Source organism: Petromyzon marinus, chromosome 55 (genome assembly GCF_048934315.1).
Source record: "Petromyzon marinus isolate PM22_M1 ecotype Great Lakes invasive population chromosome 55, UKy_Petmar_22M1.pri1.0, whole genome shotgun sequence".
NCBI lineage: Eukaryota > Metazoa > Chordata > Hyperoartia > Petromyzontiformes > Petromyzontidae > Petromyzon > Petromyzon marinus.
Genome location: NC_133721.1, coordinates 13256345 through 13272137, shown reverse-complemented (window position 1 = coordinate 13272137; position 15793 = coordinate 13256345). Strand labels below are relative to the sequence as shown.

Sequence of the window (15793 nt, the reverse complement as noted above, 5' to 3'; positions counted from 1 at the left end):
TGATGAATAGTTTGAATGAGTGGAGTTATTGAGTGACAGCCGTATAATGAGACTATGAAGAGGGAACGGTTACGGTGGTGGTTACGAGAGGGACATTAAGGGGGTCGTGGGATGAGCTCGGGACCAGAAAGGGAGTTTTGAGTGAGGAGCGGAAAGTAGCGAGCGAAGGCGACTGCTGAATGCGGAGGGGAAGTTTGTTCCAGTCAAGGGGGGCAGGAAGAGAGAGAGAGCAAAAGCGTGGATTGAACACAAGGAGGAAGAGGAACAGAGAGATACAGTAAATATCAACTTGAAATACTTTCTAAAATCCACTCTAATTTCCAATGAGATGAATGGGCAGTTATCGATTTTATGACGCATGGGACGCTTGTTCAATGTCACTGGAAAGTAGTCCTTTAACCAAGAGTTCCTGAACTCTGGGGTGACGGCAGGGAGGCCTGGAACGAAGGTTTGGAGGCAATGTCATCTTGCCCTGGGCCCCTCGCGCTTTGCATGGAACCTCACCCAGTACTCCTGGAGTTTTTTGTGTGTGGGTAATACATCACCCTCCATTGCGCATTGCTGCATAAACATAATACACATTTTAGTCTGTTGTCGTGTCGGCCTTCCAGGTTTGCGTTGAACAGTAGAATCTCTTTAAACACAGAATTCCTTGAGTGGTTTCACTCTTCTGGGGCTCATCAGCAAGTGAGGTCTGTGCAGGGTTTGCTTGATGATCTGCTGGGTTGTGCTGTGACTGTCCCAGATTGTTCCAGAAGCTCTGAGCTGTCACAGCGTCCTGCTGCTTCCCAGCGTCAATCTCGACTGGGAGAGGACTTATTTGGCACATTCATTGCAGCAGCGATGTGCAGTGGTTATTCGCGGTACTGCGGTTTGGTCAGTGCTGCAATTTAAAATGTACTAACTGCAAGGTCGTGAATAGTGGTGGCACTGTAGTTAGTGGCAAGTGTAAAAACTAAATTCGCATGGTATATATTTACTGTGTGGTGAAGTTATTTCGCACCGTACTGAGACAACCGTGCTCACCGGAGCTGCGGAGGAAGGACAACAAATTAAACAAAAAGTAGTTCTAAAGAAATGCGTTTTCAATCGAGATGATTGAAAAGTCCATGGCTCCAGTTGCTTCCTAATGTCGGAAGGAAGAGCGTTCCAGACGGCCGCAGAAGCGCATCTGAAAGCGCCGCGCGATGCGGTGACCGCCGTCTTTGTGCGATGTCTAGAAGGCCTTCATCGAGCAGGTTGTCAGGGCTGCGCGTGTTTTTGGTATAATTTGCAACAACCCCCATGGTGTAGAGTTATGTGTTCCCATGGAACCATGGTTATTCAGATCTTGGCTCGAGGCAATCTCAATGGGCTCCCGCCTCGTTAAAGGCCATCGATTAAGGAGCTTTGCCTTTGATTTCGCACGCGTGTGTGCATAATTGAGAATCCACCTCCAGCAGTGTTCGTTATTGCTAGGCCCCGTGGGCCACTGGCGACCCCTGGTGGCCTTTAGTGCGCACCCCCCCCCCCACACACACTAAAGTGAGAGTGAAGAACACTGTCCTTACAGCGGCAAAAATAATTGTGAACTTCAATTCCACATTGGAAAATGCCAGCCTTTCACGGAGCGCATTGCGCGACGTGACACAGTGTCGTTAAGGGGGAAGGGAAGTAAAGGAGGAGGATTTGGAGGAGAGGTGGAGTGAAGGAGGAACAAGGGCGGGGTGGGGGGGGCGACGCTCCGGGCCGGTGCGTAATTCCCACTGCCCCTTGGCAGCGCGGAGCTCTGCTGAGATTTGGCCTCCGCTCTCCCCCCTCCGCCCGCCTTCTTTCGCGACGCCACTCAGCCGGGGAGAACAAGTGCCACGGACGTGTCGCTGCGTCGCGCGCTCTCAGGTGCGCTCCTGCGGCCGTCTGGAACGCTCTTCCGAGATTAGGACGCCACCGGAGCTGTGCACTTTTCAATAATCTCGATTGACAAACTCATTCTGTTAGAACCGCTTTTTGTGCGTGTAGTTTGTTGTCCAGGAGGGGCCGAGTGAGACGGAGATAACGAGCCTGCCCTCCAGACCGACGGGCGATCCTGCTGCTGCTGCTCCTGCTGCTGCGGCTGCTGCTACAAGGTGTGGCACTGCCGGGGTTGAGGGGAGGGGACGTCTCTTCATCCGCCGTGCCACTTTAGACGGCGAGGCGCCTCCGCGATGGACCGCGGGACGTATTGCGTGGAAGGCAAAGCAATTCCTCGAGCTCAGGAGGCAGTCAACAGGCAAGGGATTCACTTGTGTAATTACTCTCTTTCCGTAATCAGCGGTGGAAGTGTTGAACTGCCGGTTTGAAACCGATTCGTCCTGCAGCCCACGTTCACTGAGACAGTTTCGATGGACCCAGGCTGACGGAGACACATGCCCCGGGTTGGGTCTGCGGAAACAGTGGCAGCCCTCGTCAATACCCCTCCGGGTTGGCATCCGAGACGAGCGCGCAATTTTACCGTTTCAATTTGTCAAATAATTGGAGCGTTTGGACCGCGGCCTATAATGCCATCAAGACCTGATAATATATTCCTGCATGAAGGTGTCTTCAACGACAGGAGCTTAGGGCAATCCCGGGCATGCTTTGCCACAACCCTAGCTCACTTGAGCATGTTGGCCATCACAGGGATGTGTGTGCAGAACATTTTCAAGCGTGGCAATGTCACCTTGAAGGTGAGCGATCGTATTCTCCCAGGATTTCTTCTTTCTTTCCTGTCGGGGGATGGTGGCGTGATGATGACGATGTGACGATGAGGAGTTAGACCAGGTCTCAGCAAACAAAACAACAAAAGCGATTTTTGTTCGAATTCGGTAAAAGAAAACGACTCAATCTTTCAAGAGTCGCAATGCCATGTTGTGAATGCGAGATGACGGCGATCCTAAATAAATAACGTCGTGAAGCAGCAGTCCTTAAAGAGCCGCATGCTCTTTAAACTGAACCTCCATGGTAAACTGGACCTCCATGGTAAACTAGACTCCCATGGTAGCAAATGTTATAAAGGGGCCCTAAATAAAATAAAAACATGTAGATATAAAAACACACAAATATTTAATTACATAGTAGAGTAATTGTATTTTTTCATTTGCTATACAGTCGGACAATACGACAAATCGCTAACCTTAAACACCCAGTCGTTCATAAAAGTTGAAGGCGGTATAGTACTATGGTAATAGAGCAAGTGCAGAATCACTGAACCGGAATTGATCGCTTGAAAGCGTTTAGCGCGTGGCCCTTGAAAGTGCGGGGCCCGTAGCTACATTTGTAGCGACTTGTGCTGCTGGGATAATCCGGCACTGCTTGATAAGAAGCGGCATAAATGCAGTGCTGTACCTGAACATGTGTTATGCATCAGAAATGACGTTCATGTGAACCTTATGGCGGGACACGGGGGTCCCGAATAAACGGAAGTCAAAATCGTAATTTATTTTTTAAAAAATTTGGCGACTCCGTCCCACCGCGCACACAAACGCCGTGACCCACCACAAAATCAATCCTCTAGTTCTTCACCAAGCGCCCGTCGTTGCCAAAATTGCCGTAGTCACAAACAAAACTTTTAAACTTTGATTATCGCGTCGTGTAGAGCTCGTCTAGAGGAATAGCTCGCCGCGTCGTTCGCCTTCAACAGACGTACAATGACTCCGCAACGGAGTCTATGCGAGAGCCGGGGGGAGGGGGGCTAATGGCACCCCGGGGTCCCGCCTTGAGATTTATTTGTCGAAGGAAATATAACTTCAGTTGAAAGGCCTCTAAAGTATATACTCATAATAATAATCATTCACAACCGGGTCACCGTATTTGCCACTGGAAACCACGCGTCCGTGCCCAGGGCCCCCTCTTGGTGTGCCCACTTCTGTGTGAGGGAGTCCCCCCCCCCACACGCTGTGTGGGCCAGAGGGGTCGCTTGACCATACTTCACCATGCCGGTCAGCGAAGTGATGGGCGGGACGGGACGGTTCAGACATCACTCGCCACTGATGACAGCCGTGGCTGGCAATCAAACTCGGATTGTGACATTCCGGTGAATGTGTTTGTATTTTTCGATTTAAAGCTTTCGTGACTGCGGGGATTCGTCTTTTTGGTTATTTCGGTAAAGTCACCACGTAGACTTAACCGAAAGAACCAAGAAGATGTGTTTGTAGTTGTGATTAACGTCGTGAGTAAGATAAGCCTGGATTTGAAGATAGATCAAAGTTTAACGTCTAACAATGAATGTGAGAGGCGGCTCGCGGTGGCTCAGGGGTCATAACACGCAGATGAGGTGTGTGTGTGACGATGAGGTGTGTGTGTGACGATGAGGTGTGTGTGTGTGACGATGAGGTGTGTGTGTGAGTGACGATGAGGAGTGTGTGTGACGGTGAGGTGTGTGTGTGTGACGATGAGGTGTGTGTGTGTGACGATGAGGAGTGTGTGTGTGTGACGATGAGGTGTGTGTGTGTGACGATGAGGTGTGTGTGTGTGTGACGATGAGGAGTGTGTGTGTGTGACGATGAGGAGTGTGTGTGGAGTCTGCGTGGAGGAGGCACACCATGTCCGAGCTATTTGCGGGACGACTGCTGCTGTGCGCGGGTGACGAAGCGGACGACGGCGTCCACCTCGCGTGCCGCGAGGTGGACGCCGAGGCGGCGCTGCGGAACCGCGTGGTCGCCCTCCACTTCGCGGCGCTGCGCTGCCCTTCCTGCCGCGACTTCGCGCCGGCGCTCGCCGCCTTCTGCGAGTCGCTGACGCGGCACCGCCCGCCCGCACCGTTGGTGCTCGTCCTCGTCTCGGCGGACGACAGCGAGGTGGACATGAGGGCCGCGGTGAGCGGTGGACACCGCGACTGGCTCGCGGTGCCCTGGGACGACCCGCTCCGCCTGTGAGTCTCGACCCCTTGCCGAACCCCACCCCCCTTCCACACACACACACCGCGGAATGCACCGGCGACCATACACGGGGACTGCTCTGCTTATGAACATTCGACTTACGAACTTGCAGAGGTACGAACTGACCTGGTCGCGTATGCGACTCTCGGTACGAACAGTCGCAGCCTGTTCGTACCGAGAGTCGTAAGTTCAGCCGCCGCGCAATAGATGGCGGTGGTGGCATCTACATCTACAGAACGTGAAGAACCAGTGGCATCTACATCTGCAGAACGTGAAGAACCAGTGGCATCTACATCTGCAGAACGTGAAGAACCAGTGGCATCTACATCTACAGAACGTGAAGAACCTGTGGCATATACATCTGCAGAACATGAAGAACCAGTGGCATCTTCATCTACACAACGTGAAGAACCAGTGGCATCTACATCTACACAACATGAAGAACCAGTGGCATCTACATCTGTAGAACATGAAGAACCAGTGGCATCTACATCTACAGAACGTGAAGAACCAGTGGCATCTACATCTACATCTACACAACATGAAGAACCAGTGGCATCTACATCTGTAGAACGTGAAGAACCAGTGGCATCTACATCTACAGAACATGAAGAACCAGTGGCATCTACATCTACAGAACGTGAAGAACCAGTGGCATCTACATCTACACAACATGAAGAACCAGTGGCATCTACATCTGTAGAACATGAAGAACCAGTGGCATCTATATCTACAGAACGTGAAGAACCAGTGGCATCTACATCTACACAACATGAAGAACCAGTGGCATCTACATCTGTAGAACGTGAAGAACCAGTGGCATCTACATCTACAGAACATGAAGAACCAGTGGCATCTACATCTGCAGAACGTGAAGAACCAGTGCCATCTACATCTGCAGAACGTGAAGAACCAGTGGCATCTACATCTGCAGAACGTGAAGAACCAGTGGCATATACATCTGCAGAACGTGAAGAACCAGTGGCATCTACATCTGTAGAACGTAAAGAACCAGTGGTATCTACATCTGCAGAACGTGAAGAACCAGTGGCATCAACATCTGCAGAACGTCAAGAACCAGTGGCATCTACAGAACGTGAAGAACCAGTGGCATCTACATCTGCAGAACGTGAAGAACCAGTGGCATCTACATCTGCAGAACGTGAAGAACAGTGGCATCTACATCTGCAGAACGTGAAGAACCAGTGGTTTCTACATCTGCAGAACGTAAAGAACCAGTGGCATCTACATCTGCAGAACGTCAAAAACCAGTGGCATCTACATCTATAGAACGTGACGAACCAGTGGCATCTACATCTGCAGAACGTGAAGAACCAGTAGTATCTACATCTGCAGAACGTGAAGAACCAGTGGCATCTACATCTGCATAACGTGAAGAACCAGTGGCATCTACATCTGTAGAACGTGAAGAACCAGTGGTATCTACATCTGCAGAACGTGAAGAACCAGTGGCATCTACATCTGCAGAACGTCAAGAACCAGTGGCATCTACATCTACAGAACGTGAAGAACCAGTGGCATCTACATCTGCAGAACGTGAAGAACCAGTGGCATCTACATTGGTAGAACGTGAAGAACCAGTGGCATCTACAGGACATTCTACAACTTTTAAAGCCATCCCCCATGTTTAGTGTACACGCCGTGCAACACGTTTGGAATCGACAGGAGTAAATTTGGACTTACGAACAAATCGACTTACGCACAGACCTCTGGAACCTAACTCGTTCGTAAGTAACAACAAGATGCTGCTTGATAATTTTGGTCTGGAAAGCCGAGAGGCTGATGGACTAATAATATACACTACATGCTATATTACAACTTGGTTTTAATCCCAATGCAGATATGATATTTCTTAAGCAGCTGCTCTTTAGATAAAGCCAGTTGCTGACAGTTCCAGTAGAAAACCTGCTTCTCTTGCAAAGGAAACTTTCCTGGTCTCTTGCTCAAAACCCTGAAGAGGTTGGTTCTGATGCTTCACATTTAACGTGAAGCCACGGTGGCGAGATGTCAACTACCTCGCCTGGTATACAGGAGGTCGTGGGTTCGACCCCGACCCTGACGCCTGCTACTGTATATGTGGAGTTTGCGGTGTCTCTGCCCGTGGTCGCGTGGATTTTTCTTCGGGTCTTCCCGGTTTTCCCTCCACATTTATAATCAACATGACGCGTTCTAGAGTAGCAGGTTGCTGCGATAAATGTCCACGTGATAAACCACTTCGCAGAGCTATCATTGTAGGTACAGTATGTTAAACTTTTTTCGCACTGTACGTAGCCAACCGTGCTTAATTGGAGGTGCATTTGAGGCGAGGTCGCTTCTAAAAAGGAGCTATATAGATAGCTCAGTGGGCCTTACCTGATAAAATAAAATGTTTAGTTTTGTAGTTTATAGAGTGTGAACCTCATTAGGATCGTGCTGTGGGAGGTTGGTAGGGGTCCCCTGTGTTGGAACCAAGGGTCACGTGAACCCATTTCACACAAGACATCATCAGCCATGATCTACCCACTGCTGGTTTGAATACTCTTCCCATGCTATGGGGGGGGGGGGGGGGTAGAGACAAGTCTGACAATCTGTAGCTGAGCGACTGCTCATACACAGGCGGTGCGACCAGAGCCAGGGGCATTAGCCGGCGGAGATGCCAGTGGGGATTCGTTTATTTTAGCTCAGCCACCGGTCTCCCCTGAGCCGCTTAACCTGCCCAATTGCCAACTCACGCCCGCCGTTGCCATAGCTGCAGGTGGCATAGTTATACAATTGCCTAGCGTTGACCCCCAAACCCCCTCTTGTGCCCGTACGGTCAAATATCCTCCTTGCTCTCGAGAGGGGAAGCTGGGTTGAGGACATTTATTCCTTGGGTGTGCGCTGAGTCGGCACCGCTGAGGTCCTGGATTTGAATCCGGGTTTCAGCGCCCGCGATTAAACGTGGTTCTCAAGTGTAGTGAGTTGATGGTCCGGAGTTGCACTGGAAACTTTGCGTCAGATCTTCCTTGAAAATAATACACTGCTGGCCTCTGTGGGCTTGAAGATTGGAATTGAAATGATTGAATTAAGTGGGTCTTAAATACGAACGTGGACATCAGTGCTGTTGGGTTTGTGCGTGGGAGCGGGGCACACGTGGGCATCAGGGGGTGCGTGGGAGCGAGGCACACGTGGGCATCAGGGGTGCGTGGGAGCGAGGCACAGGTGGGCATCACGGGTGCGTGGGAGCGAGGCACAGGTGGGCATCAGGGGTGCGTGGGAGCGTGGCACACGTGGGCATCAGGGGGTGCGTGGGAGCGAGGCACACGTGGGCATCACGGGTGCGTGGGAGCGGGGCACACGTGGGCATCAGGGATGCATGGGAGCGAGGCACACGTGGGCATCAGGGGTGCGTGGGAGCGAGGCACACGTGGACATCAGGGGTGCGTGGGAGCGAGGCACACGTGGGCATCAGGGATGCGTGGGAGCGAGGCACACGTGGGCATCACGGGTGCGTGGGAGCGAGGCACACGTGGGCATCAGGGGGTGCGTGCGTCCTGCTCGTGCCGACACACCCCCTGCGCGGTCTCCGTGTGGTTCGACAGGGAGCTGCGGGAGCGCTACAGCGTGACGGCACTGCCGCGTCTTGTCGTCGTGCGGGAGAACGGGGCCGTGATCACGGCCAGGGGCCGGACGCAAGTCCGCGACTGGGGCCCCAGGGCCTTCCAAGCCTGGCTGAACGCTTCTGAGGTCTTCCACAACTTCCCCGAGTCCTGAGCCTGAGACAAACGCCCACTCCCCGCGCGCGCGCGCGCTCGTTCGCCACGACCCAAGCCAGCCACGCCACGTTGTCCTCACTCAGCCTCCCGGCTCATCTGCGCCTCGGTCAACTCCACCGTGCACCCTCGTATGTTTAACCCACGACTACATGTCACGGGCCACCGGCTGATTATCTTGTCGTGATACTTCCATCGATTACTGGAGCGAATCACGCGGCTTACCACTGCGCCACCGCTCCCCACTTACTCACACGGTGCGCTAACCACTGTGGCACCGCTCCCCACTCACTCACACAGTGCGCTAACAACTCCACCACCGCTCCCCACTCACTCACACGGTGCGCTAACCACCGCGCCACCGCTCCCCACTCACTCACACGGTGCGGTAACAACTCCGCCACCGCTCCCCACTCACTCACACAGTGTGCTAACAACTCCACCACCGCTCCCCACTCACTCACATAGTGTGCTAACAACTCCACCACCGCTCCCGACTCACTCACACAGTGTGCTAACCACCGCGCCACCGCTCCCCACTCACTCACAGTGTGCTAACAACTCCACCACCGCTCCCCACTCGCTCACACAGTGCGCTAACCACTGCGCCACCGCTCCCCACTCACTCACACAGTGTGCTAACAACTCCACCACCGCTCCCCACTCGCTCACAAAGTGCGCTAACCACTGCGCCACCGCTCTGCCGCAATGGACGAGTCACACTGCCCAATTTACAGATGAACACCTAAACATGTTTCCCCGAAAAAAAAGTTTCAATCAGCCTCAAGACTTTTTTTATCAACAGAACCCTGCATTGGGATGCTTTGCCAATTCCATAAAATGGCAGTTGTGGAATTTCCGTCAACTTCATTTACTCCCATTGTAGGTATGTCGAACTTCTTTCGCACCGTACGTAGCCAACCGGCGATGTTCTATGGACCTCCGTGAAGTCTATCGAGGTGACAGGGAAACCCTCTCGTGGCGATTGCCTTCCAAGAGATTCCAAGCCATCATCGCGCCGGTCACGCGAGCCCCCATTCACCCCGTCTTCAGTGAGTTTTACTGTGACCCAATGTCAACAACAAACAAATCTCCGCGCAGGGAAACGCAATGACATCAACGCTGCGTCGATGTGTTGCGCGCGCGCCCGCGTGAATCCGGCTAGCAGTGGCGGTCAGGACGTCCCTTTGCGTTCCAGGGTGTCCCGGCGGAGATGTGAGTCGTGCATTTAAGTCACAATATATCTTGGCCACCTTGTAGATTGATTGACTTTCAAGTATTGAAGCGGATATACACAGGCACGGCTATCCTGCAGCACTATTCGCTTTTGTCCCCTCGGAGCTCGCCACCCGCTCCCCGTGTCCGTGGCCACGGCTGCCGCACAGCCACTGACTCCTCGCCCTCGGCCTCGGCCCGAACTCGCTCCCGTGTGTGTGCGTGTTGAACTTCGTTAGCACCGTACGTAGCCAACAGCGCTAATCGGTTGTGGGTGATCACTAATCACGACGCAATCTGGCAGTGACCGCCAGCGATGCAGCCGTTTTCATCTCGTTCGCGCGCTGCTATCACGACAACACAAACCAAGGACTGCGTCCGTGACAGATAGTTCCTATCGGCCGCGTTTCTCTGTTGCGCAACGCGTTTGTGATGGAACCATTTGTTTGTATAGCTCGCTGTTCCCACCCTGTGTTTCCACGCACATAGAAGCCCTGCGGTGGCTTTGCTGCGACGCCACGCCGCCGGGGAGTTGCTAGGCCCCACTGCATCTCCACACTGACGCCACGAGTCGTCCCCCCCCTCCCCCTGGGTGTTGGGAGCGAGGAGGATCAGGAGTGGGCTCGCCATCGAACAAAGGCGGTGGACACCGCATTGCGCGGCGCTTTCAGATGCGCTTCTACGGCCGTCTGGAACGCTCTTCCTTTCGATATTACGAAGCCACTGGGTCTATGCACTTTTAAATCTCATTTATTTGAAAACGTATTTCTTTAGAACAGTTTTTTTGTCGATTATTTTTCCGCGCACCTCCGATTAGCACTGTTGCCTACGTACGGTACGAAAGAAGTTAAACAACCCTTGCCACCCCCCATCCCCCCCGGTCCCCCAATTCGAAGCGGAGCTGGAGCCGGGGACTCCCGGGACACTTTCACGTCTCGACGAGGCGCGCGTCGCCAACGCCGCGGCAGAAGACGCGGCGGGTCAGCGGGACGAGACTCGCGCGCGGCACCACGTGGACGTGCGGGCTTGTGGCTGCGGAGGAATACGCGAGGCTCGGCTATTGTTGTTGGCTATTGTTGTTGGCTATTGTTGTTGGCTATTGTTGTTGGCTATTGTTGTCGGCTATTGTTGTTGGCTATTGTTGTTTCCGCAATGTCCGTTCGGGGAAATTGTTTCGCAACGATGCTCGCGCTACGCGAAGGAGGTTAAAGTCTTTGTTGGTACCCCAGACAACATCGTCACTTGGCGTTGTTGTGAAAATGGTGACAAGATGACCAAGTGGACCTTTCGTCCGCTTACCATCAATTTTTCCCACTTAACAAAAAATATATATACATCCCATCATCCACACGACCCTTTGGGAGTGCATACTTTCAGCGGAATGTGCTCAAACTCAAGCAGACTGGACCGGTTTCGACATCCAGTGTCTCATCAGCAGCAGAGCCAGGCTTGCTTGAAACAATGCTGGCAAAATGTCAAGTGTTTATAGCCAAGAGATTCCCCCCCCCTTTCCGTTTATAAATGGACGCTAGCTTTGACGCAAATATTCGACAATACCCAACACAAATAATTATTTAGAGTCAAACTTGTTTTGAAGCTTTCGTTTCGATTGCAACACAAGCAACCGCCATCAGGTCGAGAGAGAAATAGGCCGTTTGAGAAAACAAACTTAGAAAAAAATTGGAAATGTAATGCAATGCAACACAGAGAGTCGGCTAACACACAGTTAACGCAGAGCCCAGTTGAGTATCATGCCTCAGGATAACCCTGGCTGGCTGACGCTCCTTCTCGCTCCCTCACTGGGAGCAGGCACCCGCACACTGTTCGCGATGCCTCCACGTTAACCCGCGCTCACCCAAACCCCGCTAGAGTTGATAGGGCAGCCCGCAACCCGGGCAGCCCGCAACCCGGGCAGCCCGCAATGACAACATCACCGGCCGTGACCTCGCAAGTCCCCGGCACCACACAGTGACAGGTACAGTCACTACACATTTATATTTACGCGATCTAACCCCCAAAAAAACACTCTACATGGATATTATTGGTCGCGAAAGCCTGCTGCCACGTGTTGAACTGAGCCGTGCTTTAGTCGGCAGGTGAAATTCGCGGACACATTCCGTGGTGGCTCAGAGTTCAGAGCGCTGAGCCATCACCGCTGCGGTCTTGGGAGGTTGAATCTGGATTGAAGCCGCTGCCTACCGTTAAACGGGGTTCTCACGTGTAGCGAGCTGGTGGCCTTAGCTCGGATTATAATGACTCCACATCAAAAAGACCGCATTCAATGCTGATCTGCGCTGACCTCAGCTACATTCCAGCTCTGATTTGTGTCAGAGTGGGTTGGAAAGTTCCGCCCACCTCCCGACTTAATGTGTCACTTCAAGGAGATTTCAGAGGTTGTTGCTCTGAGATCCACTTCCACAAACCTTCAGAGACCCGAGTGGATATTTCATAACCGTGAGCAGACACCCAGTAGCCTAATCCGGACGTGACTTGGAGGGGGGGAGGACGTTTTTGTTTGAAAATTCTTGGGCATGTTCCACTTTGTACTCACGTCCACCATTCGGAATGCCGGTGGAGTGGTAAGAGCCTGCTCATGGGATCGCCTGTGGCGTGGGGAGGCGTCAGTGTTCCGTCCCTTCACTGGCGAGATGTTAACTACCTCGCCTGGTGTGCAGGAGGTCGGTCCGGGAGTTCGATCTCGACCCCTGACGCCTGCTGCTCTAAATTTGGAGTTTCCGTTCAGATTATTTAGCCGCTGTACATTTCCATATAAGTCAGTTCGTTGAGATATCATTCATGGCCAGGTCGCTTCTGAAAAATAAACTAATAGTTCAGTGGGCTTGACCTGTCAAAATAAGAAAATAGCTTAGTTTTGTGTGTGTATATAGTGATTTGCTTAACTTTCCTATAATTTGCACTCCGCGTTTCTGCACTGTTTGTTGTTGTAATGTTCTGACTCCGTCGGAGACATCTGTGGCAAAAAGAGCTTCATAGCTCATCGGATTCCTCCTCGGGTGTAAATAAACATTCTGAATCTGATTCTGTTCACGTGAATATTTCGGCCGTAGCGCAGCTTGGCGTCTCAACCCCTGGGAATTGCCGCTGCAGCACAGCCGCCGCTGTGGTGAGAACCAACGGTCACATTCATTGTGTTACTCATTTAGATATTTACATACGTTCCTCTTCATTGTTTAGTTTTGTGCAGTCTGCATTACGTGCTCGTGTTCGCACAATATACTGTGCGTGATGTTCTTGGCTTGAGGGTATTTTGCAGGTCTACACAGGGGCTTCATGCAGTGCTGGATGAAGCTAGTGCAGGGCCTGTAGCATGATGTTATAAATATTAAAAAAACACACATTTTTAACTTGCATAGTAAAGTAATTGTATTTTTTCAGTTGCTATACAGCCGGATAATACGACAAATCGCTAACCTTAAACAGCTGGTCGTTCATAAAGTTGAAGGCGGTATAGTACTATAGTAATAGAGCAAGTGCAGACTCACTGGACCGGAATTGATCGCTTGAAAGCATTTAGCGCGGGGCCCTTGAAAATGCGGGGCCCGTAGCTGCATTTGTAGCTACTACTACATATGTAGCTACTACTACATATCTAGCTACTACTACATATGTAGCTACTACTACATATGTTGCTACTACTACATATGTAGCTACTACTACATATGTAGCTACTACTACATTTGTAGCTACTACTACATTTGTAGCTACTACTACATATGTTGCTACTACTACATTTGTAGTAGCTACTGCACGTGTAGTAGCTACTGCACGTGTAGTAGCTACTGCACGTGTAGTAGCTACACATGTAGTAGTAGCTACATATGTAGTAGTAGCTACTACACATGTAGCTACTACTACACATGTAGTGTAGTAGCTACTACACGTGTAGTAGCTACTACACGTGTAGTAGCTACTACATTTGTAGCGACTTTTGCTATGAGGATCACCCGGCACTGGCTTTATGCCATCAGCTGCTGATCCGGCGCCGGTTTTAATTCTCCCATTCGGCCCTGGAAGCCGCGTACGTATCCGCCCAGCTAAATATCTCGTACTTTACTTTCTAAGACATTTTGCAGCTTTATGATTTCCCCTATCTAAACATTCACAACATCGCCAAGTTATTACAAATGTCGTTAAATTCAAGATTCGCTGCTATTCACAGTGCTTGACGTAAAGCTTTCGTGACTGCAGGAATTCATATTATTTGGGTCTTTCGGTAAAGTCACGTAGATAGTTTCAAAGAAAATAACCAATTTTTTTTAACATGATGTTTTCTTTGAATTTATCTACGTGACTTTACCGAAAGACCCAAAGAATATTCACTGTGCTGTTTGTTACTGGCCGCTTGGCGTGGTGTGCCTTTTGTCCTGTACCCAGAAACCGTGATGTATGTAAAGCGCCTGTGAGTTTGCGTGTCTCTCTCCCCGTCCTCACGTGGAACTGTCTCAGGGTCCTCCGATTTTTCCCTCCACACTTAAAATAAACATCACGCTGCTACACATTTCCACGTGATGATGATGATGATAAGCCACTTCGTTATCATTTGTGGCCAGGTCGCTTCTATAAAAAAAAGGATACGTAGCTCAGTGGGCCTTACCTGGTAAAACCAGAAAAAATGTTGAACTTCTTTCGTACCGTACGTAGCCAACCGTGCTAATCGAAGGTGGGGGCGAAGGACAACAAACTAAACACAAAAAGCAGTTTGAAAGAAATTAGTTTTAAATCGAGATGATTTAAAAGTGCACAGCACCAGTGGCTTCCTAATATCGGAACGAAGAGCGTTCCAGACGGCCGCAGAAGCGCATCTGAAAGAGTGATGAAAAAAACAAAGCCCCAACATCGCAAGTGAAAATGTAATCGGAGCGTAAGTAAACGCAAGTAAACGCAAGTAAACTAAACTAAGTAAACTAAGTAAACTAAGTCAACGCAAGTAAACGCAAGTAAACTAAGTAAACTAAGTAAACTTAAGTAAGTAAACGCAAGTAAACTAAGTAAACTAAGTAAACTTAAGTAAGTAAACGCAAGTAAACGTAAGTAAACTAAGTAAACGCAAGTTAACGCAAGTTAACGCAAGTAAACTTAAGTAAGTAAACGCAAGTAAACTAAGTAAACGTAAGTAAGTAAACTAAGTAAACTGAGTAAACGTAAGTAAGTAAACGCAAGTAAACTAAGTAAACTAAGTAAACGTAAGTAAACTAAGTAAACGCAAGTAAACTAAGTAAACTAAGTAAACGTAAGTTAACTAAGTAAACTAAGTAAACGTAAGTAAGTAAACTAAGTAAACAAAGTAAACGTAAGTAAACTAAGTAAACGTAAGTAAGTAAACTAAGTTAACGTAAGTAAGTAAACGTAAGTAAGTAAACTAAGTAAACTAAGTAAACACAAGTAAACTAAGTAAACGCAAGTAAACTAAGTAAACTAAGTAAACGTAAGTAAGTAAACGTAAGTAAGTAAACTAAGTAAACTAACTAAGTAAACTAAGTAAAAGTAAGTAAACGCAAACGCCGCGTCCGCTCGCCAAGAGTCCGCGTGCGTCGGTGCGTGAGATGCGAAGGGGCACTGGAAGGTGGTGGAGGTGGTGGGGGTAGTGGTGGAGGTGGTGGGGGTGATGGTGGGGGTGGTGGTGGTGGAGGTGGTGGTGGGGGTAGTGGTGGAGGTGGTGGGGGTGATGGTGGGGGTGGTGGTGGTGGAGGTGGTGGTGGGGGTAGTGGTGGAGGTGGTGGGGGTGATGGTGGGGGTAGTGGTGGAGGTGGTGGAGGTGGTGGAGGTGGTGGGGGTGGTGGAGGTGGTGTGGGTGGTGGTGGGGGTGGTGTGGGTGGGGGTGGTGGGGGTGGTGGTTGGTGTGGGTGGTGGTGGAGGTGGTGGGGGTGGTGGTGTGGGTGGTGGTGGTGGTGGAGGTGGTGGGGGTGGTGGAGGTGGTGTGGGTGGTTGTGG

General features: G+C 50.7%; 1 protein-coding gene across 4 annotated transcripts; it reads left to right on the top strand.

The window, feature by feature from the left end:
• The first annotated feature begins 1337 nt into the window (after nt 1-1337).
• NXNL2 (nucleoredoxin like 2) lies at nt 1338-12880 on the top strand. 4 transcript variants are annotated; one of them, XM_076052379.1, is made up of 3 exons: nt 1338-1878; nt 1999-4867; nt 8456-12880. In XM_076052379.1, the coding sequence occupies exons 2-3, from the start codon at nt 4539-4541 to the stop codon at nt 8625-8627; spliced, it is 501 nt and encodes a 166-aa protein (XP_075908494.1). In that variant the 5' UTR covers nt 1338-1878; nt 1999-4538; the 3' UTR covers nt 8628-12880. The 4 variants fall into 4 exon arrangements, with proteins under 4 accessions (XP_075908494.1, XP_075908496.1, XP_075908495.1 ...); XM_076052381.1 differs by having other exon boundaries at nt 1338-2105; nt 4518-4867; XM_076052380.1 differs by having other exon boundaries at nt 1338-2105; nt 4504-4867.
• The last annotated feature ends 2913 nt before the right edge of the window (nt 12881-15793 follow it).

Coding starts and splice junctions, on each gene's coding strand:
- NXNL2 (XM_076052379.1), top strand. CDS start 4,539: ATGTCCGAGCTATTTGCGGGACGACTGCTGCTGTGCGCGGGTGACGAA. Junction 4,868..8,455: donor TGGGACGACCCGCTCCGCCT/GTGAGTCTCGAC, acceptor GTGGTTCGACAG/GGAGCTGCGGGAGCGCTACA.